The sequence below is a fragment of the Vipera ursinii genome (genome assembly GCF_947247035.1).
Source record: "Vipera ursinii genome assembly, chromosome: 5".
NCBI classification, from domain to species: domain Eukaryota; kingdom Metazoa; phylum Chordata; class Lepidosauria; order Squamata; family Viperidae; genus Vipera; species Vipera ursinii.
The window spans coordinates 22,539,241-22,561,136 of NC_139518.1; the positions used below are offsets into that span (position 1 = coordinate 22,539,241).

The 21,896-nt window shown below is 45.0% G+C and overlaps 2 protein-coding genes across 6 annotated transcripts in view; one reads left to right on the forward strand and one right to left on the reverse strand.

Moving 5' to 3' along the window:
• Nucleotides 1-1,886, reverse strand: part of RSRC1 (arginine and serine rich coiled-coil 1) — a 145,272-nt gene extending 143,386 nt beyond the window's left edge. For 3 of the 5 annotated variants that reach the window (XM_083363694.1, XM_083363695.1, XM_083363690.1), the window contains exon 1: nt 1,783-1,886. The gene's annotated coding sequence lies outside the window, so the exon portion shown is untranslated. The remainder of the gene's footprint in view (nt 1-1,782) is intronic. The other 2 variants (XM_083363696.1, XM_083363691.1) reach the window with 1 other exon arrangement.
• A 3,861-nt stretch (nt 1,887-5,747) lies between these two features.
• On the forward strand, nt 5,748-20,669 carry SHOX2 (SHOX homeobox 2; the record flags this gene model as incomplete). The annotated part of the gene is made up of 5 exons (XM_083363480.1): nt 5,748-6,390; nt 9,392-9,600; nt 15,911-15,968; nt 16,375-16,463; nt 20,376-20,669. Exons 1-5 carry the CDS (start codon nt 6,114-6,116, stop codon nt 20,667-20,669), a joined length of 927 nt encoding a protein of 308 aa, XP_083219606.1. The 5' UTR covers nt 5,748-6,113.
• Nucleotides 20,670-21,896: the final 1,227 nt, after the last annotated feature.

Sequence of the window (21,896 nt, forward strand, 5' to 3'; positions counted from 1 at the left end):
GAAGGTTCTTGGAGTTAGAACATGACCTGATTGTGTGGCATGGATATTTGTGATACGACAAAGCCAAAATTAATGTGGATTTTAAAAATCATTATGGTAGATATATCATACTGAGAATATGAAATAGGCATAAACCCAGGTTGTGCCCCAAAACACCTTTGTAACTGTCAGCACAAGAAACATTTTATAGATAAGAAATAATAGAGAAACCCAAATGGGTAGCTTATCCTGAGATACTAGAATTTTGTTAAGAGGGATTCAAAAAAAACCCAAGAAGAATTGGTGACAGAAATAAATAACTGCCAATTTTTTTGTATCTACTGTTATCAGATTTAGTAGATAACAGTTTGTGGTTTTTGAACACTAATGAAATACAATTATGTGCAAATGAGGTATATATAATTGATAAAATTCTGAAATTAGAAACAGAAGAACAAGTGAAAGTGTACAATAAAGCGGTCTAAAAAGTTTGGTTATAACATACAGAAGGAACAATGGAAAAACACGTGGTTGAAAGGATTGAAATGTACATATTACAATCCATAGCTGATGGACAAGTAAAAAAGCTAGCAAATTTTGGATTCCAATACATATACTGATGCAGTGGATTTTAAATAGAAAAAAATAATAATAGAAAATTGAGGCCAGAGGTTGGTCTTTTGGGACTGATGGACAAACTGTTGGAAAAAAGTCAGGAAACTTTGTTTTTATACAGTACGTGATAACTGCAGACGCACTATTGTATGCACAAAGATGGAAAGATTCCATCTTTGCGCACAACCCAGAATGATTGGTGAAGATGATGGAATATTCTGAAATGGCTAAAGTGAGGTCTTTGAGCACAGAAAAGACAATATCTGTTTACTGATGACTGTACCTTTCGCATGAAATGAAAGGGGTGTGTGTGTGTGTGTGTGTGTGTGTGTGTGTGAGAGAGAGAGAGAGAGAGAGAGAGAGAGAGAGAGAGAGAGAGAGAGAGAGAGAGAGAGAGAGAGAGAGAGAGAGAGAGAGAGAGAGAGAGAGAAGAGGCCAAGGTAGCATGGGAAACAGAAAGGGATGGTGGTTCTTCAAAAGGTTTTAAATGGCATGAGGATGGTTACTCCTGCCTTACAGACCTCACACCAACCGTTCCCCTCTTCCCCAAACCAGACCCCAGATGAGTTGGGTTGGCCTCTGGCGAAGGGTGGTGGGTGCAGGCTGCAGTCCAATTCAGACTGAACATCTCAGACCGGATCGCTGTTTTGAAAGCAAAGACGGCTCTGGGCCACCCTTCCTACCAAGAGGACTTCCCCCCCCCTCAGGGCAGAGGTAGGCAACCTTGGCTCTTTTATGACTCGTGGACTTCAACTCCCAGAATTCCTGAGCCAGCACGCCTGTATGCATAGCTGGCTCGGGAATTCTGGGAGTTGAAGTCCACGAGTCATAAAAGAGCCAAGCTTGCCTGCCCCTGCCCCAGGGCTTCGGAGAGAAGTGACCACAGCATCATCCTCCCTACCCAGCAACTCTCCCCGCCGCCTCTGCTGACGGAGGAAAGCCGGGGAGCCGAAGGAAACACCGGAACGAGGCTACCGCCAAGCAGAGAGTTTCCTCGCTCGAGAAGGAGCGGCCCAAACCGTCAAGGCTCCGGGCATTGGCTTCCAGGCTACTAGACCGGATTTTGCCTCCTACTCCCGAAAACCAGAATATGAGGCGCTACCGGCTTAAAAAAAAAAGCTCCCCTATTTCTCCGCCTCTTCCCGGAGCCCCACGGCAACTGCACTCCCCCAGGCCCAGCCCATTTACCTCAGGCACCCGCGAGCCCGCTGAAGGCCCCGGCGCTGCCGAGCTTCCGTAGTTTGAGCTCAGCGCCTTCCTCCTCCAGACCGCCAGCCAGACCTTACTAAACCATCACAACGCTCATCCATCCACGTGGCCAGGCGAGGAGCGTAGAGGTAATCGATTGAAAGGCTGGCGTCTCCGCTGGTGGCGCGAACGTTTTCCTTCGCGTCGTTGCCTTTTCTTCTCTATTTACCCCCCCCCCAAGCAACCGCAATCAAATTACACATTTTTAATTTTAATGAATGTCAGTATCCGGATGTTTTTATTTTTAATACTCCGGCTGATGTTTATTTTTTTGTTTTTGTATGGCCTTTCTTTATGCCCGATCTTTCTGCGCCCATGCGTCACACCTAGAAGAAAATAAATCTCGAATAAATCGCAAAGTTCTGGCTTTAAAAACTGCACTGTGATTAAAATTGCAATGATTTAATCTGCGAACTGCTTTTAAGAGGCTGCAGTTTTTCTACAGTGGAAATGATGGGCTTTCGGAGCTTGGGTGCAAATTAGTCTCCCACTTGAGAGTATTTTAAGGTTGGTTGAGATTATTGCTAAAGGAGGAAAAGTTAAAAGCTCAATTGGAGAAGATAACAATGAAATGTATCGGTTTTCATTTAAATCAAGAGCAATTAAAGCAGCTCACACTGTCACCCATACTGCAGACCACTTCTGCAAAACAAAACATTATTTGGCATAAAAATGAGATGCTTTTTTTCCACTGAGTAAAGTAGTTTACTAGTGGCTTCACAGCTGGGGACATGTGGGATACAGCTGTTCATTCATAGCATTTCAGCTTATTCAAGAGGACAATGGTTGTCTTGGTTTTCTGCTCTTTGGTCCACCACTACCTCTTCCCACCAATCATGATCTTGGAAATAAACTATCCACATTAAATGCAGATCAATCCATGTTCAAATATCAAGGGTTCAGGTTTAAACGTTGGCAGCCACAAATCCGTTTTCAGATTTTGGTTGTGATCCTAACCATGTTTGTACATTTCACACTCAAGTGATTTGGATTTACAGAAAAGCGAACTCACTATTTCTGACAATAGTTAATTTACACTGCATAGGTATACTCAGAAGTGAAGTATTTAAGTATTATGATACATAATGAAATATTATAGAGCTTCAGGTACAAGTGGCATTCCTGTATTCATTTCTCTGGGAATAACTCTTGGTGAACATAGCTAAAATTGCACTGTAATGCTACACCTGTATACATGCTTAGCTGAAGTAATCCTCACTAAACACAGAACAGTTTATTACTAAATTGTATATCTATGTTTACACCTTAATGTCCAAGTCAGAACTATTCCTACATATATTCAACTGAATAGATAGATTGGAAGCATTTCCTTTTTAATTCTTAATTGTGTACCCTCAGTGGAAAGGTTATTTTGCAATTTTGTTAATGTAAAACAGAAATTTCTAGCTCTCACCAATGTGACATCTGCAATTTTTGTATAAACTCAATTCATTGGACACAGTGGGATTTATTTTGAAGTCAAATGCATATCTTTTTATTTATTTAAAAATAATTTTAAATTAACACATTAATTCATAGGTTGTTTTTTTTCGAATAGAAGCCTATTTATTTTTATTCAGTAATTAAATCACACTGTCAGAGTCACTTTACTGGAAAATTGTCTCTATATATTACTTTTATTTAATGCAGTGAAGGAATGTACACTAAAACTTATCTGCAGATGTAGGAAACTTGAATTAAATTCTGTCATTGTCACTGCAAAAGAAGGAAACAACAAGAATAGTTTAAAAAGAATTTAGTATAGGAATTGATATCTGGATCCCCCATTCATTTCTCAAGATTTCTTTGAACTTGAATAGATGGTGATTTTCAAGAGATGCCCTTATTCCAGAGTTAATATTTCTATTTTCCAATTAGAATCATATTCACAGTTTTTTACAATTTCTGTCTAGTATATAAAACACATTACTCATAATTCTGTGGTTTTCTAGGAGTCTGAATCACCACTTTCATCTGAATATAAGCAGACATAACCAAAAGCCAAAAAAAGTGTACGATACAATTTTCTAATAAAGCTTTTAAAAGCTTTACTTTTACTTCCTAGATCTAAAACATATTTGGATACATTGATTCCCAATAATATACACATTGCTTATAATATTAAATTATCTAAGAAGTGGGGTAATATATATCTCAATATAAAGTAATGTAGAAAATATTTGGAATTACTCCATTCAAATGGAAAACTTTGCATTCTGTGTATTAAACATCAAAATATACTAATATTAATCAAGGGAGGGGAGCCAAATAGCAATGAGCATTTCAATCTGGCTTTTAGATAGCACCTAGGGTTCCTGGAGTATGCAAAAAAAACCCCAAAAAACCCTCCTTTCTGGGCAATATGATTCCCAGAATCTTTTCAATTTACTCCCATGAGAATTTCACATCCCCTCCTCCATAGGAAGTATTTGGAATCAGACCTTTCCCTATTTCTTTACAAAGAAAGTGTCAGGGGCACTTGATCCCACCACCAAATGGATGTGGGCTTGCATCTAATGATTGCCTATCCGTAGATGATAAATCCATATTCTCTCAAATTATCCCATTAACTCATGTTGCAACTATACAAACTTTAGAGACCATATCCCCCCCCCTTTAATCTGTGACTTCACAGCACCAGCAAGTCAAAACTATGACTGTTTTTCCCTTGCATCTCCCAGTTAAGAGGTTCCCCAAAATTGAGACTGTTTGGTACCATAATCTGTAACAAAAAGGCCTGGCAAGATTAAGCTAGGTGGGAGCTGGTTATTATTTGGATAGGAGACCACCAGGGAATCCCAAGGCAATAAGCTAAAAGGGAAGCCGGTAGGAAGAATGCCCTGAAGAAAGCAATGGTTGCCTTGCCTTCTGTTGTAAAAAAAAAAAACAAAAAACTTTGTGAACCTCACCAAGCACCGTGCCTTATTTGGATGACACTTTATCATCAAAACGAGGACAGGTAAATAGACAAGCCCTGGACTTCTTTCCTAGTAAAACTAGTGCAGTGACAATCTGGAGAGGGATCAGGGTTGCTCAGTCGGGTGTCAAAGACTGGAAAGCCGGAAGAGAGTGAACTTGCTGGAGAATGAACCCAGCAGCAATTGTGGCAGGTAAAAGGGTCGGAGTATCAATGAGAGGGCAGGGCAAAACCGGGAGTGCCCGAAGGGCTAATTCTGCCAGGAAATGCGCTTCTTTTGTTCGCTTCTCTCCACCATCCCCGACCTTCCAAGTGCCTGCTAGGCCACAACTCTTACAAGCCGTCTTAAGCTCGCTGCTTGGAAGCCGCGGGGGCTCGGCTCTCTAGGGACCCACTGCTTTGGGGCTTGCCCTACCGACGGCTCCCTCCCGAAAGAGCGCTGCTCTTCTGCCTCTTCCCGGCATCAAGAGCCGCGGGTCCGGGCGTTGGGGTGGAGGAGAGCCGACCCAAGAGAGGCTCCGTCTCGGGCTTGGCGAGTTCTTCCTCCGGCAAGGGGGTGGCCCGGAGCGCTTCCAGGAGACACGTTCGGCCAAAGCGCTCGCCCTTCCCTTCTGGCAGTCTCCCGCCCCAGCACTCCTCATGTCAGCCCCTCCCCAGCAGACCCAGCCCCTTCCCCCCCCCGGCGTTGAACTAACGCGGGACACCAGCGCAGGATCCATGCCTAATTAAATTAATTAGGGCTTGTTGTCAATCCTGGATTAATGGCCGAGAGAGAGAGAGAGCGCGCGCGAGAAAGCCCCGGCTGCCGGATCTGGAAAGGGGGCGAGGGGCGGGGTGGGGTTGTGGGGGGGGGACGGAGAACTTCTCCCTCGCTCTCCCCTACTTCCCCCACCCCCCTTCCCCGCCTGGCTTTTTTTTTTCTCTTTCGGCGAGGCGCCTCGGCTGCTGCTCGAGGAGAAGGGGGTTCATTCCCAGTACCAAAGGGGAGGTTATTTGCTCCAAACGAGGGGCAGGCTCTGCAAAGTATAAATAGTGGGGACTTCGATCACCGAAGCCCAGATAGACCGGAACTCTTCGCGGGGAGAATTGTCAAAGGCCGGTTTTCTTTCTTTCTTTTTCTTTTTCTTTTTTTACAAGCTTCGCTCGGGTTGGGAAACCTCCGCTCCCGTTTAACGCTCCAGCCCCTCTGCGGCTTTTCTCTCCCTTTCCCACCCACCCTCCCCCCCCTTTTTTTTTTTCTTCTCCTCCCACTCCCCCTCCTCCCGACCCCCTTGATGTGTTTATTGGGGGGCTCGGAGCAGCCAGAGGAGGCAAACGAGGGGGAGGGAAAAAAGAGCCCAAAGCAGAGCCGGCGATGGAAGAACTTACCGCTTTTGTTTCCAAGTCGTTTGATCAGAAAGTGAAAGAGAAAAAGGAACTGATCACGTACCGGGAGGTGCTGGAAAGCGGACCCGTTAGGGGAACTAAAGAGTCCGGGGGCTCCAACGAGCCCAGCTCGGAGGAGAGCAGCAGCCCGGCGGCCCGGGGAGCTGGAGGAAGCGGCGGCGTGGGACGGCGATCGCCGGTGCGAGAACTGGACATGGGCGCAGTCGACAGGGGCCGGGACGCGGACACTCCTAAACTCAGCGAAGGTAAGAGCTCCGGCTTGCGTGGGGTGGGGTGGGGTGGGGTGGGGGGCCAAAACAGGCGAGGCTGGGGACCGCGCGGGTGGCTGTCGGAGATCTGGGCTGGGGTGGCAGGGAGAGCAAAGGGAGTTGGGCGCGGGCGCGCGCGCGTGTGTGTGCTTGCGTTTCTACGCTTGCGGGTTCGCTCGGAAAGCCCCGCCGAAAGATACGCGTTGAGTCCGGACCGGCAGGAGTGCGGCGAGGAAACTTGGTGAGAGAAAGGATGGAATCGGGGGTGGGTGGGTGGGCGATCTTCGGTGCCCTCAATTTCGCTCCCTCGCCAAGCGTTGCAAAGCGCTGCGAATATTGAAAACTAAGCCCAATGAAAAAGAAGTCCAGCCCGGCCATCTCCCAGGAAGGTCTGGCTCCAGATAGCGGAAGGGGGAAGGGGTACAATTCTACCTGTGGATTTTTGTGGGGATCGGCTGTGGATCCCTTTTTGGCAGAGGTGCACTGGTTAAGTTGGCTAACTGAGATTTTCCTCCGGTACGCGTTGCCTGATGGACTGACCGTCAGGGTTTGTTGAGGATTGTTCTTCAGAGAGAAATTTTTATATTGGTGGGGGGGGGCGGGGGAACCGGCGCGCATAAAAGTCTTTATACCGCCAATGTGGGAGGTCCGATTGCTCCTCACATTACTTTTTTCAAAACGTTTAATTCCCAGCGAAACAAACCTAACAATAGAGTAAGGTCACCCTGAAGTCCATCTTTAAGTATTTTACGGTCAACAATTAATTCGCTTCCACTAAGCGACCCTTCGATATTTGCCAACGTAAACAAAGGCGGAATTAAATAAATCGGCATGTTAAAAAGGGAATCGGAAAGCTTTAAGTGCATCGAATATTGAGCGCAAGAAAAGCAAGAAAATAACATTTTATCTTTCACAAAGTACACTTCAAAAAGTGTTCATTTGAAAAGCAAGAGTTATAATAGTTCCGAACCATCGCATTATAAAAGAAAACTTTAGTCATGGGCAGCACTGAAATCCTTAAAAAGGAGGCTTCTTATAGCTTTGTTTTCCGAAGCCCTTCGCGACATACCTGTATTTCTACATAAAAGAAGAAACAGCCTCAGTCGGTGTAAGGAAGAGAAATGAATCTTACACACGGCCGTATAGCCCTTTCTTCTTTGCTTACCCAGAGAACTCTGTAACTTTCAAGTGTATTTGAATATCTGTGTGTGGTTTGAGTCTGCGAGTGCCACAATCGCGGAGGGGAGAGGTGGGAGCGTGTTTTTCAACCCGTTTGTTTAACGAAAGTAGCTCCTTCCAGATCGGAACTGGGTTGAACATCTGAGCCGGAAATGATTTGCTAAACAAATTCCGAATAGGGTTAGAGGGGGAAGCGCAATTGCGGTAAACAAACTTCGGCGGGGCGGTGGGCAAACGGTCCCAGGGAAAAGGGAGAAACCAGGCCTTTTAATAGGGAAAGCCTCCCCACTGTGACTAGATAGAGTTGCCCGGGCAAGGAAAAGCCGGGCCTGGTATCCAAAGCGAAGGGTTTGTGTCTGTGCGCGGACGGCTGTAGAGGCGAAAAATGGAATAAAAGGGAAAGATTAAGATCGACACTCTCGCTATAATTAATGGCAGCAGGCCTTTGTTGCTGGAATGTATAAACTTCCAAATTCCCTGCGTGGATCAGTTTTCATTTTCATCTGTAACGGGGGTGGGTGGGGTGGGGGGGAACCAGGACAAAGAGGAGGCAAATGGGATGGGATGCAATTTAAACGTTTAGATATCAAAATAGCACCGAGTGGTTATTCCAACGATTTCGTTTTTGAAAGGTTTTTTTTTCCTGTTTCTCTACGCAAAGAAAGCCAAGGATATTTTTGACTTCCCCAAAAAGATCGTCGGGAAGTTTAAGCGGGATCTGAGGAAAGATTTCATGTGGCAGATGCCGTCTCTCCCCCGCACCTGCCGCAAGGATTTCTCGAAAACTGGCCAGCCTTGATCAGGCGAGTTAGGCAGCTTCCAACGCGCGCGTTGGAGTTGAGTTCCCTTCCCAAAGAGCCATCCCATCTCAGAAGGACCCCAGTGGAGTGTTTTTGGGGAGGGGTATGTGTGTCCAGAACCCGAAAGATTCCTCCACCCACAACTTAAGCGACGGTTCAGATTTTTTTTCTCGGGGTAAATGTTTTCCTCTCTGATCCAATCATTCTTCAGATCCTCTTCCCAAACCCGAAGATTTGGTCTTTTAAGTCTGAGAGAAAAGACTTATACGTCTTTCTAAATTCAGTTTTTTAATCCCTTTGGACCTCTGTTCTGCAGAGGATTGGGGATTATTGGGACAAGCAAAAAGCACCTTCGGATCCAACTGCAGAACTCAGGGTGTTTTCCTAAATATTCCTAAGAAAGTCTTAGAGGGAAAGAAAATCCTTTGTGTGTGTGTGTGTGTGTGTGTGTGAGAGAGAGAGAGAGAGAGAGAGAGAGAGAGAGAGAGAGAGAATATCTTATTTGCGTGTAATTCGATTGAGACCCTGGGGTACAAGTCTTTAAACTTCTAACGCACCAGGGCTTTGCATCTGATACCTCGAAGAAGGTTAGGATTGGGCTGCAGTACAAAGCAGAAGAAACCCTTTGGTGAGCTGTTCAGAAACAAGTCCCATTGAGTTCAGCTTCCTCCCCAATAAAGGCGTTAATTTGCCCGCTGAAATCCATGGGACTTATTGAAGGCTTGGACCGGGGGACGGGTGGGACTCTGAAAGGAAAGCCTAGCCCGATCAGAACGGCCCGCTTTCCGCTTGGCCCACCGGGCGCCTTCGCCAGCGGAGTCCTCCAGCCGCGAAACCGTTAAGGGAGGTGACCTTTCCTCGTTCATTGATCTCTGGTCCTCCCCCTCCCCTCCCCTCCCCCCTCCGGCTTGAGGCAAAAAGACACGTGGGGGGAGACTCGGCGATCAGAGCAGGCCCAGTGCTCCGGGGAGAAGGTCCGGCACGCGGCTCTGATCGCCTTTTTTTCGCCTGGCCCCCAGTTTCGCCGGAGCTGAAAGAGCGCAAAGAGGATGCCAAAACGATGGAAGACGAAGGGCAGACGAAAATCAAGCAGCGGCGGAGTCGCACTAATTTCACCTTGGAGCAGCTGAACGAGCTGGAGCGGCTTTTCGACGAGACCCACTACCCGGACGCCTTCATGCGAGAGGAGCTCAGCCAGCGGCTGGGACTGTCGGAAGCCCGGGTGCAGGTGAGGCCCACCGCTTGCCGGGGTTGGGAAGGGGAAGGGGGATGAAAAAGCGTCGCTTTCCTCCGACTAGCCGGTTCTGGACGCCGAGCCGATGGCGAGTTTCTTCGGAAGCATCCCGGAGCCCCAGCGCCAGTGGGGTGGGTGGGTGGGTGGCATTTGGGAACGTGGGTGCCGGCGGACCTTCCTTTTGGATCCCGGCGGGTTTCATTGCGCAGTCGAAGGTGAGAGGCCGCCCTTCCCCGCCGAGTCCTTTGCTCGGCCAGGAGCCGGGAATCCCTTCCGTCAGGAAGCAGCAGGAGCAGCAGCAGCAGCCACCCGCGAGTGGGTGTGGGTTCCCCGCGGAAGGAGCCCTGGTCGCTCCAGAAGGAAGGAAAGGTTCCTAGGCGGGTCTGAGCCCTTTCGAAAGACACTTCAGCTAGGGAGGGAGATCCGTTGCCGGGATGGGGCGTCCACTTAGCGGATCCAGCAGGTCTGACGGAGCGCGAGCTTTCGGGGTTTCTAAAAGAAACGAAGGTTAACTGCGCTGGTCCTGAGTCAAAATCCATCCACCCTTAACACCGCTCAGACTCCTTCGGCTGTATAAGGGAGCTCTCTCCCTCGACACGCCGAGCGCCTTCCGGAGCTCCGATCTCTTCTTTGAAGCGGGGGCGAGAGGTCTCGGTACTGAGTTCCTGTAATCTGCTTGCTGCAGGTTTGATGGAGCGTGGGAGGAGACATTCAAATCAGGCTTCACCTGGCGTGGGACGAATTCAGGTTGCTCTCCCGACTGCCCGAGGAAAAAGCGCATTAAATGGTTTTGAAAATCTTGCTTCTATTGTCCTGCCGACAAGCCACCTTCTCCCACTTTCTAACCTCTGCTGTTGTTGTTACCGAGGCTGGGTTGCTCGGTCGGGGCTTATGGAATAAGCCACAATTGGCTGGAGTTGCACGAGGTGCTGATCCAAAGCAAAACAAACGATGGAGGGGAAGCCACTGGGGCAAATACAGTCAGAGGTTGTCTGTGAGAGAGGTGAAGATAGGGAGCAAGATGGGAAGGCAAACCAGGTTTCATGCTGGGCTGAGCTTCCAATTGCAGGCTAGGCTAAAATCGTGCTAGCTAGTTGTGTGAAAATGACCAGCCATATTGAGTAGGGTTTAGTGTGTGTGACCTCAAGCAACTGAGTTAAATCAAGTAAATGTTGGTTCAGCAAACCATACTTTAGTTCCTGCAAAGACAGCCACTGTGCGTGGGACTGAAATAAGATCTTTCCCATGGCTTCAGTTCTATCATTTCAGGTTTTAAATGATATCAGGCTAATCTTTCCACTTGGAAAAATGTATACAGCCATACCAAAGTGTATACTGGGCTAGATAGTATATAGGTACGCCCAAACAAACACCCCTTTAGGTATCGACTATCTTTTTTAAAAAAAGTCTAAAACAGGAAATTGGATGTGTATTTACAGTGTATTTACAGCTTCCTTCCTTGTAAGCAATTTTTTAAAAACCCAGAATAAAGGTGAATGGAAAGGAAGAGTTACACACTACTCAAGCAGGGTTTCTTCCTTTTTTTAAAAAAAAAGAAAAATCTATTTTGGAGATTTTATTTTCTCTTTTCCTACACCTTCCAAATTTTCCCTAGAGGTCCTTGAGCCAAAGTTTTGTAAGCTCACTCCTTCCCTCCCAAGACACTGGCAAGCCAAAAGCCAGAGTCATTTGTCCAGTGTTAGACACTGTACATCTCTATCTGCCGTGATTCCCCAGGAAAACCAACCCCCCTTTGTGTGATCCCAAGGAGCCGTTTTAGGCCTTGAACGTCTGCAGCTGCTCACAGAGTAACTGATCCTTTCCCCTCCATCTTGGCGACATGGGCTGCCATCTGCACCAAACCGGGCTCCAGTTTTGAAAGGCTTTCTCTGCATCTTGTAATCGGATCAAGCCAGAATCTGAACAGTTGAGTTGCAGCAAAGGCAGAAGAAAATCAAATGGGGGGGGAAAGGAGCATAGAGTTTGTTCTGGTGTTTTTTTTTAGCTATAACCTAGGGAAAGTTGGAAGAGAAAAAAATTTATCCTCTCTTTGTTTTCCCATGTTACTCCTTTCTGATTTTCCATTTGTCTTCTTTAGGTTGGCTGCTTAAAACACACACCCTTCCTGTATTTTGAGTAGCAGGTCTAAAAGCAAGAAAAGAGAGAGAGAGAGAGAGAGAGAGAGAGAGAGAGAGAGAGAGAGAGAGAGAGAGAAGTGGGAGGAATTAAAGGCTGCTTGCTTCCAGAGTAGGGAGGTTGCCTTAACAAAAGAATAACTGGCGCTTGGTATAATCCATAGAGAAGAACTTCCAGAGATTTGCATTGATTAGAGTCTGGATCCTTTAAAATGGCCCCATAAAATGCCCGTGAGTTGGCTTTAAGCATCCTTTCCTGCCTGGTTCTCCTTGGCAGATGGCAGGAGGAAGAGCTTGCTAGCTAGTCTAAGAATACTAGAAACCAAAATCCCAATCTCCAGACCTACTCCTGCTCAGTTTCACACAGAAAAAATGCCTTAGATGCTGGTGGGCTTATTCCTGAGTAAAAAAGATATTGAGAGGTGTCCTTGAGGTTTTGCTGGTTCGTGTAGCTGCACAGGATCCAGTTGCTTGACTGCAGCAACTACATGGAGTTCTCTGGAAGCAGGTCACATGAAGTCAGATGGGACATGTATCCAGGAAGTGGGATGACTGGGCTTGTTTGCTGCTTTTGCTCAGTGGCTGTTGCCCAGGAAAAGCTAGCAGGAACAGTAGCTTTAGTCTGGAACCCTAGAATCTCTTGCTAGCAACGCTCTGAAAACAAAACAGTATCTTTCACAGGCTGAGTAAGCTCACCATCCCAGAGTCGGCTTACATGTCTATTGCCTTAAAGCTAATAGGCAGTACTCTGAATAAGGTTAGGTCTAGAGCAGGGGTCCCCAACCCCATCCGATCTGTGGACTGGTACCGGGCCTTGGCATGCCAGCAACCAGGCAGCACAAGGTCCCATCCGCAAGATGCAGGCAGCACACAAAACCACGCACCCTCCAGTCCGGGTGTGTGTGTGTGGGGAAACCTCTCTCCACGGAACTGGTCCCTGGTGCCCAAAAGGTTGGGGTTCTCTGGTCTAGAGCACTTGGTTCATTTCAATGTATCCTAAGGTGAGTTCTAGGTGTGCAGACATCAGCCCATTTCTTTTGAAACTCAGTCCTTCCTCTTTCAAAGAAAATCTCCAGTGAGATTCTTTTCCCTTTGAAGGACAGCAGGTTTCAGTCACTCCTACCTTCTTACCCTCTCCTTTTATGCACTAAAGCCTAGAATCCAACCAATTTAAAGTAGAACTCTCTAAAGAAATTAGGCAATTCACTTTTACGCCTTTGCTCAAATGTTAGTCCTTCTGAATCAAATGGATTTTCACAGTAAGTTCTTTTGAACTCTTCAGAGCATGTGTGGGATGGCAGGGGGAGAATAGATATAGGATCAGGCAGTCCAAATTTATTAAGGGGTAAAGTACCAACTTTATTCTCCTTCATGCTATTAAAACTTTTTTTTACTTTAATATAGACAGAAATGACATCTTGCTTGCTGTGGAGCTGTTTTCACATTTTCTATTCCCCTCCCTAATATGGGAACAAACAAGATTATCATAATAATGAGATCATTATTCTGCTTCTGTATTGCATGCTAGTCCCCAGAGAGAGAGCATTTCTCGACTTCTTTATTATGACACTTTTATGACCCTCCACCTCAAAGTTTGTAATTAAATGCTTTGGTGTTTTGTTTTTCTTGCAGAGAAAGCTAATCAATACAACTAGCTTTTAATGAGCTCATTCCTTTTTGAGTTTTATAGATCTATATTTTTTGTATTTTGTGCAAATATCCAAAACCCTTGATCCAATTTCAGACTTTCAGAGTTAGGTCAAATAGAGAAGTTCAGCAGGGATGTTTCTGCAAAGATAAGACTGTATTGGCAGGAGAATCAGGAGAGAGAATAATTCTCCTTTGCTAAGCTGTGGGATAGGAAGGAGCAAGGAGACACAGATTTAGACTTTTAGGTTTTGATAACCCAAAGACCTGCTAATCAGGCCTCCACTACAAATGTCCATCTTGGTTTTTGGAACAGTATAAATCTGTCTTGCCAATGCTTTTTTCCCCAAGATTTTTTTAACTTCCCAGTTTAGATATTAACCCCTCCCCCCATCTTCCAATGGTCTCACCTTCAAATAATAAATAAAGAATGGGCACCTAAGTTCTCATCTTCTGGGACTGATCAATTGGATATGAATCTAGTAACCTCTTGTAGTCATTACATATTCAGTATCTACATCTATATTTCTTGTATCAAACAGCAAAATGTTTACTTCGTACATCACAATTGAAATCATGCCTGTGGCTATCCGAAGTCCCCAATTCTTCTAAGATACTGTATTTCCATTTAGGCCCTAAAAATATCTAGTCGTACATTCTGAGCCTAGGAATTTGTTTTCTCTAGGATAAAGCCATCAGCTCAGGTCCCTTTTGTCCTGTTTTAATTCCAAACTCTTCTTTTTACCACCACTAAATTTGGAAAGAAAAAAATAGTCATGGTTTCTACAGTATTGTTCAGCTGAGGGTCAGTGCATTTATCTACTGTAGACGTTAATAGTGTTGTGGCATCTGAAAGTCTTATAGAACAGTTAGTATGGCACAACACTCTGATAGTTTGTGATGCTTGAAAATTTATGTCATAATTTTTCTTAGCCTTGAAAGCGTCACAAGACTCGGTTGCTTTTGTTAAAATCTGGAGAGTTTTCATCTCATCCTCTTGGGGAACATCCCGTGCATTCCGGTTTCCTTTCTGCCCTCCCTGGTTGTAGAGTCCAAAGAAATTTCCCTTCTTCTCCATCCAAATGAGCTTCTTGGACGATAACCCAAGTTTTAATTTTTGACCATACCATATGCATCTGAATCTCAGATTGGAACTTAAGTAGCTTTCTCTGGCAGACTCTTTTCTCAAAAATACAAACTGAAGTCACCCAGATAAATTCACCCATTTCACTTTCTCTTATATCCACATTTTGTGTAAAGTGTTTAATAGACTTACCAACATTTTACTCAGAAATAAGGTCAATTGACTACAAGGGCACTTCCAGAAAACTGAGTGAAGGAAATAAACCTCACTCTCTCCCGGTTGAAAATCATGGGACTTACAGCAGACATCTAGACACATCTTCTAGGAGACAGGACTTACTGAGCACAATAGGATCAATCCCCAGTGAATCCGTATTGGGTTACAGCATTAAAGTGCTTAGCAGGCCTGAGATGAAATACATTTCACTCAGAAGGGAAGTAAGACCCATTGATTTTACAGAAAAAAATTTCAATCTATCAGCGTTTGCTTGGGATAAATTTCTTTTGAAGAATAGGGCTTGCTTCCAAACTATTGGAAATATTTTCTGCCACCATGTATGCTTAATATTCAAGTCTAGTTTTAACTGAAATATGAAAATGTAAAACTAGTTTTCATTTCAGCTGGCTTCAGATTTATTAATAGTCTCATAAACTCTGTGATTACAAACCAGTTTATTGATGCATTTTACAATGCTTAGCATGTGTGTGACAGATCTTTTACTGTATTATTTCTTAAATAAGTTACTAAAAGTTCTAAAATGTGTAACATGCCCGATACACATTTGATAACTGCAATGTCTGAAAATGAGATGATAAGTTTCTCAAAAAGACATTTAAATGGCTTTTTCACTCTAGATCAATTAGTTGGTTTAAATATAGAACAGAAACAGTCCAAACTAAATACTTCCTAGAAAAGTAGGAGTGAGAACTGTGCCTTTCTAATGGTGAAGATACTTTTGGGACCATAGCAACAACTGAACTTTGATACATATACAGAATCTAGTTAATTGTGAAGGAGAGTGCCTCATTCCATCTTGTGGAACTTGGAGGTAGCTGAAGGGAGACTCAGAAATATTTACTGTACTTCCAACATTTGTAAGACAAGAAGTTACAGTTGACTGATGATCCTTGTGATGCAATCATATCCAAGCTTATTTTAAAAAAAGGAATGCAGCTATGTTTCATGGGATTTACTGTTAGATCAGCCACCCTGAGGAGAGGCCAAAGTTGGACAAATAATTTCAGTGTGCACCCAGGAAAAAGATCTGGTGCAGATTTTATGGAATAGGGTTGGGCATAGTAAATAGGGAGGGAAGAAGAATAACTGCTTACAAAATGCAATTTTCCTGTAATAAACATGGCATCAGAGAGATCACTTAATATATATAGTTGTGGCTTTATATTGACTTGTTTGCTTTTCTCCCTGATTGTCTGCCCAGGTCTGGTTTCAGAACAGAAGAGCTAAATGCAGAAAGCAAGAAAACCAGCTCCATAAAGGTACATATGTGAAATAGAGCCAAAGGGGCTTTTGCCATAGACATGCTTTTAATTACTGAGCTCTTGAGTGTCTTGCCTGGCTTGGGTGCTATGATTTCTATTTCCTAACATTGCAGTTTTGTGCCCATTTATCAGCCTGACTTCATGGGATACAAGAGGACTTCCTTCAGTGCAAAAGTACATAGGATGTTTCTACTTGGGTTTAGCATCAAGAGCAGTAGTCCAGGACTGTGGATAGGGGCAATCAGAAAAAGTCCTTTTTGTCTTGTATCTGAGCCCAAATGGCCTAAATGCAGGCACTAATCATTTTAGTTTAATATCTTCAAGTTCTGATTCTGTCTCCCTATTACGACTGGGAGACTCTGAGGATAAAAATGGACCTTGATTCAATTCTTCTTTGTTTCAGGGGTTCTCATTGGAGCAGCAAGCCAGTTTGAAGCATGCCGGGTTGCTCCCTACGTGAATGTTGGTGCTTTGCGGATGCCTTTCCAGCAGGCAAGTAGAGGGCCAGTCTTGAGCATCCCTTGAGACCAAGGAGCCACCAGTAGCTCCCATTCCTTTCCTGTAGTTCTCTCCATTTTGCTCCTTGGAGACAGAAGCCCTGGACACATTTTTTTTGCTGAAAGCAAATGCCAGCAATCTCTTTCTGCAGGGGGAAGGGAGATATGTGGTGGGTGAGAACAAGTCTTCCCTGCATCTGTGGCAGATCTGCACATCATCCCAACCTACTGCAAGACTTTATTGAAACATTCATCATTTAATTGCCCTGACAGGGTACTCAGGTTTGCTGTGAAAAGCTCTTGAAATGAAAAAAAAGAAAAAAAGAAAGCTTTATTTCCTGCTTTGATCTCACTAGGATCCAGTTCTCGTGGCTGTAATCTCAAGGAACCAGGAGGCTGGATTGGAATAGAGCAATCAGGGATCAGGAAAGATGCCAAAGTTGTGAAGCCAAATTTGGCAAGTTCATTCAGGACATAAGTCTGAGATTCAGGACCTTTTTTAGCCATATTACCTGGAGAACTATGTGTTCAATGAAGTGTTACTTGCAGATAACTTTTGGAAGGAACAATCTCTGTGTGAACCAAGCACTTTAATCAGATAAAATCCCATGAATTTAATGCAGTGAAGCTCTAGTAAGGCCAATTAGGAAGGCAACTGTTGATGCAGTCACAGAGTGCTCACTCGGACGAATTGAGTTTTGCTATGGATCGCTGTTATTCACACTGGATACAAGGACAGGCATCAAGACTGAATACACATATCTTAATTTTGGTAGAATGATCTTTGCAGGATTAAACTAAAAAATCACAATTGACATAACTTTACAGATAGAATTCTATTTTAAATAGGCTAATTTATTTTCTTGCTGTTTACTGAAAATAGTGTTCAGTGTGCTTTTTAAAAGCCCATATAATCTCTTTTTCTCTTGGAAATTCCCTTTTAAACTATTTATGATTGGTCAATGAAGGCAAGCCTGACAACCCTGTTTCTAAACATGTTGGACTCTTGCCCAGCCTAGTTGATCATCTTACAACATTGATTTCAGGGGCTTCTGTCTCTAAATCATGCCCATTACTTGGAAATAACTCTAGTTGATTTCAAGGGGATTTATAATGGATGTATTAGAAATAGCATCTTGGAGCCATAAAGCCAGAAGGTTTTTAATGACTTGTGTTCAGTCCAAACTAAAGTTGTACTCCTCAGGTTTGCTGCTAGTAATGGTATACTTTAGGTGGTTGCACACCCAATAAATAGTTGTGGACACATCATTCTTTTCAAACCTTCATTCAGCCTTTCCTAACCTGGCACCCTCTAAATGTGATTGGACTACATTTTCCAGAATTCCCAGGCAGCACAGAATTCCTGGTGCAAATTCTGCTAGATGTAGATTGAACAGAACAGTCAGTATAAAGTTAGGAAAAACAGCCTTAATTCAATATACATGAAGTTCAATCCTTCTTATTTTTTTTATTGAATATACATAGATTTTGACTTTCAGGACTTTTGTATAGAATTAAATGTTCTTAGATGAGTCAGAAAGAAAAACTTTAAATAAAGTGGCTGGTATCCATGATACTCATAACATCATAACAAACTTCTTTAAAGCTCCAAATAGTTATAGTTAGAATCTGTAAACCATACTTTTACAAATTCAGGCCAAATGATGATTGAGAACTATAAATATCTACAGCCCTTAGACCAGGGGTGTCAAACTCATAGCATCACATGACATGTGTTATGCTGTTCCATTGCTGGCAATGGGGTGGACTCTATTTTGGCATGACACATCCGGCCTGTGGGCTGGCAGTTTGACGCCCCTGCCTTAGACAATTCAGATAAAAGGCAAGAGATACAAGTATAGTATTGGGACTTGTACCTACCTGCTTGATGCTCTTTAGGATTACAGTACTCAACTCAATAATATTTAAACAGCTTAAATATTGCCATAATATGTATGAATTAAGAATTAGCAGGACACATAATTTCCCCATATTTACAGTATTTTGAGAAAACAAATTCAGAATGGATAGTCATAATACCAATCAAGCACATTTATTAGAACCAGAAGCCTAAGGTTTAATAACTAGGAAGTCAATTAAGTACATTTTAGCCAATTTGCCATCACCCCTTATGGTTAGCTAAGTAGCGCATATACCATTTGACAGCTGCCACAGGAATAAAATACTAATAGTAACCCACCAGAAGCTCTAAATCAACATTTTTGTGCCTAAAATGTGTAACAAGCATATATAAGCAGACAGGCGAATCAATCAATGCAAGATGCAGTAAATCCATCAGCAGAAGAAACCAATCAATGCAGCAATGCACTTTTGAGTCCAGGCAGTCCGTGTTCCTGTCCATCCTGCATCTTGGATAATAAGAAAGGATGACACCCGCCCCCACTAAAGCTTTCTTTAACACCTCCCCCACTAAACATAATATTAAACAAGGCTCAGGCATGCCCCTGTACTGCTTAGCCTTGAAACAAAAGAGCTGGTTCACCCATATTAGACTAGGATAAAATGAAATTTGTGGGCAACATGGTTGGAGCATGTGACATTAACCTGACTGTCACAAAGCTGCCACAAAATTCATTTGATTTGATGTTACATGGGCCACTAATTGTGTCTTGCTAATAAGGATTTAGGTTTAGCATGATACGTGATCCTAGGAAAGAAGAAATGAATAGATTATTTCCTGGCACTAGATCTGTTTTAACTCCCCAGCCCTTTTTATCCTGAAAGATGAGCTTTTTTCTTCTCTTCTTGGCTCATCCTTGACTAGATGATAGTCACTCTGGTGGCTGCTTGTCTAAAGACTGTACTAGCTGTTCACATCATTTACTCCAGCTAGGGAGAAAGCTGTTTCTTTGGAGCCTGTCTTTGAATATTTAGGGCCTACTCTGCAAAAGCTCAAAACAGCCTTGGCCTGTTGTTATGGATGTTATGTACCTGTTTTGAGACTCAGCCAAGTACTGTGAGAGCATTTCTGCAACCTTGCCATTTACTTCAGGTGCTCTTATTGTGCTTTTCTGATGACTTGGAGGTTTCATGTTGTGAGTAGCTTGAAGAGTTTGTTAAAAGAGATAGATGTAAAGCTGTAAAAACGTCTGCTTAAGAGCAAGCCCCATTAAATGCTGCCTCTTCCAGCTTTGAAGTTGTACCAATGCAACCTATAAATGTTGTGCATGCATTACTCAGAAGCGGGGCTTGTATTCAATGGGGCTAATTCCCAATGAAATATATTATGGGTTTGCCATCTGATAGCTAATTCCAGGCAAGCTTCTTAACTGAACTTCAACTCCCCTACTACCACCACTACACAATTTCTAGGAATTAACCCTTTGGGAGAAAATGTAAACACAGCACTCTGCACAACTTGTTCAGTGCTTCAGTTAGAGATAAAAAGGTGGAATTTAGGAAAGACAGTGGTTTTTCTCATTTTCATGTTTCCTCTCCTCTTCTTCTTCTTTCCAAAAACCAGGAGAGGGGGAGATGGAGAGATACACTCTATGCCTCTCTGTATCTGAAGTCCAGGTCACATAGTGCCATAATATCATTTGTTTAGCCTTGGCTTTCCCTGTTGTGTGAACTTTGTCGCTGTAATTTGTAAACAGCACTTAATGAGGTGGCAACCTGGTTTGTACATCACCCTGACCCATGGTTTAATAAACAAACACCTCATTGGGTTCACCCATGCTAAGGCATAAACTAGTCCTTTTGATGGGGCTGAAGGTCACTTGGTGGTGGCAAGCCCCACCAAGTCGGCTAACTTCTCCCTTTTCCCCCAGGCCCCCAGAGAAGTGGGCGAGTGGGTGCGCGCACTGAAGGGCGGGGGGGGGAGGGGGCGATGGCTGGGCGGTCCGTTAATGCTCTTGTCTCTCTCCATTCTCGTTACACCTTTTAGGATAGTCATTGCAACGTGACGCCCTTGTCCTTTCAGGTGCAGGCACAGCTGCAGCTGGACAGCGCCGTGGCGCACGCGCACCACCATCTCCACCCGCACCTGGCGGCGCACGCGCCCTACATGATGTTCCCGGCCCCGCCCTTCGGCCTGCCCTTGGCCACCCTGGCGGCGGAGTCTGCCTCGGCCGCTTCGGTGGTGGCCGCAGCCGCGGCGGCCAAGACCACCAGCAAGAACTCGAGCATCGCGGATCTCAGACTCAAAGCCAAAAAGCACGCGGCCGCGCTGGGCCTGTGACTCTTCGGCCCCGACGAGCGCGGGGCGGCGATCCCACGGCAGGCGGCGCGGGGTCCCCGGGGCAGGCTCTCCGGAGAGACGCCCCCGCCGCCCTCCCGCGCTTCGCCTTCGACAGAGACCGACCTCGGCGCCGCCGGAGCGACGCTTCGGGGAGGGCTGAGCCGCCGGCGCCTGCGCGCCTTCCAAGGCGAAGGAGCCTCCGAGGCCAGCCTCCCGCCGTCGAGAGCTGTCCGGGCCCCGCTGGCCCGACGCAGCGGCGGGGCGGGAGAGCCTTCCGAGGACATCGCTTGCTTCTTTGACCGAGGGAGTTGGGGCAAAGCCTTTTGCTCCCGCTGATGTTACGAGGAGACGACGACAGGCCACTCTCCCTCGTACAATGGAGGGAAGAGCGAGGCTTATTTAAAGAGTTAGCAGAACTGTGTATAGACGCGCAGCTGGGAAGTTCACAGGTTTTTGAAACTGACCCTTTTCCTGCCAAGTTCACTTGAATGCGAGACGGTGGAGAAGAGAGGCGGGCCTCCTTTCACGTTGCATCTGATGCTTGATAAGCTCGAGCAGCTACGAACTGTAGAAGCGGAGATGAGGGAGGGAAGATTTTTTAAAAAAATCGCTGGAGGGGGAGAGGAAGGGAGGATAATAAAGGGGAAGAAAAGACGCACGATTCTTTCTTTCCCCCTTTTGTCCAACGCTAAAACTTAAAAGTCGGAATATTTTGTTAGGACTGTTCCGGGTCTGCATGGGGTTTCGGTTATTATTATTATTTTTTTTTAAAAAAAAAACTTCTTGGCGTCCCTTGTTTTGCATCACATCTGAAGTCTTGGTGGAGAACGAAGTCCGTCTGTGAAAGAAGCTCACTCACCGCGCCGACTTGAGGGGTTAAAGAGGCAACGGGCCATGTGTGAGACATCCCCGACCCCCCCCCCCCAATTAGTACTCCAGCCATGGTCGCTTCCCTAGTCTTCGACTTGGGGAGTAAAACGGGGTGTCCGAAGAGTAGGTCAAAAAAGTCAAAATGGCCGCGAGAGTGCAATCGAAGCCCCGCCTACCTTCTACAAGCCGTCATGTTGACTTTTTAAATCGTATCTTGCAGACACCCCCGCGACAGGTTTTATTGATGACTTATTTTCCAAAACGTATGGCAAGAATCACCATTCCTTGGGTTCTATTTGCCCCATCCCTGGTTTTGGTTCAAACATCCACTCTCCTTTAAGAGTTCTAGAAAAGGGA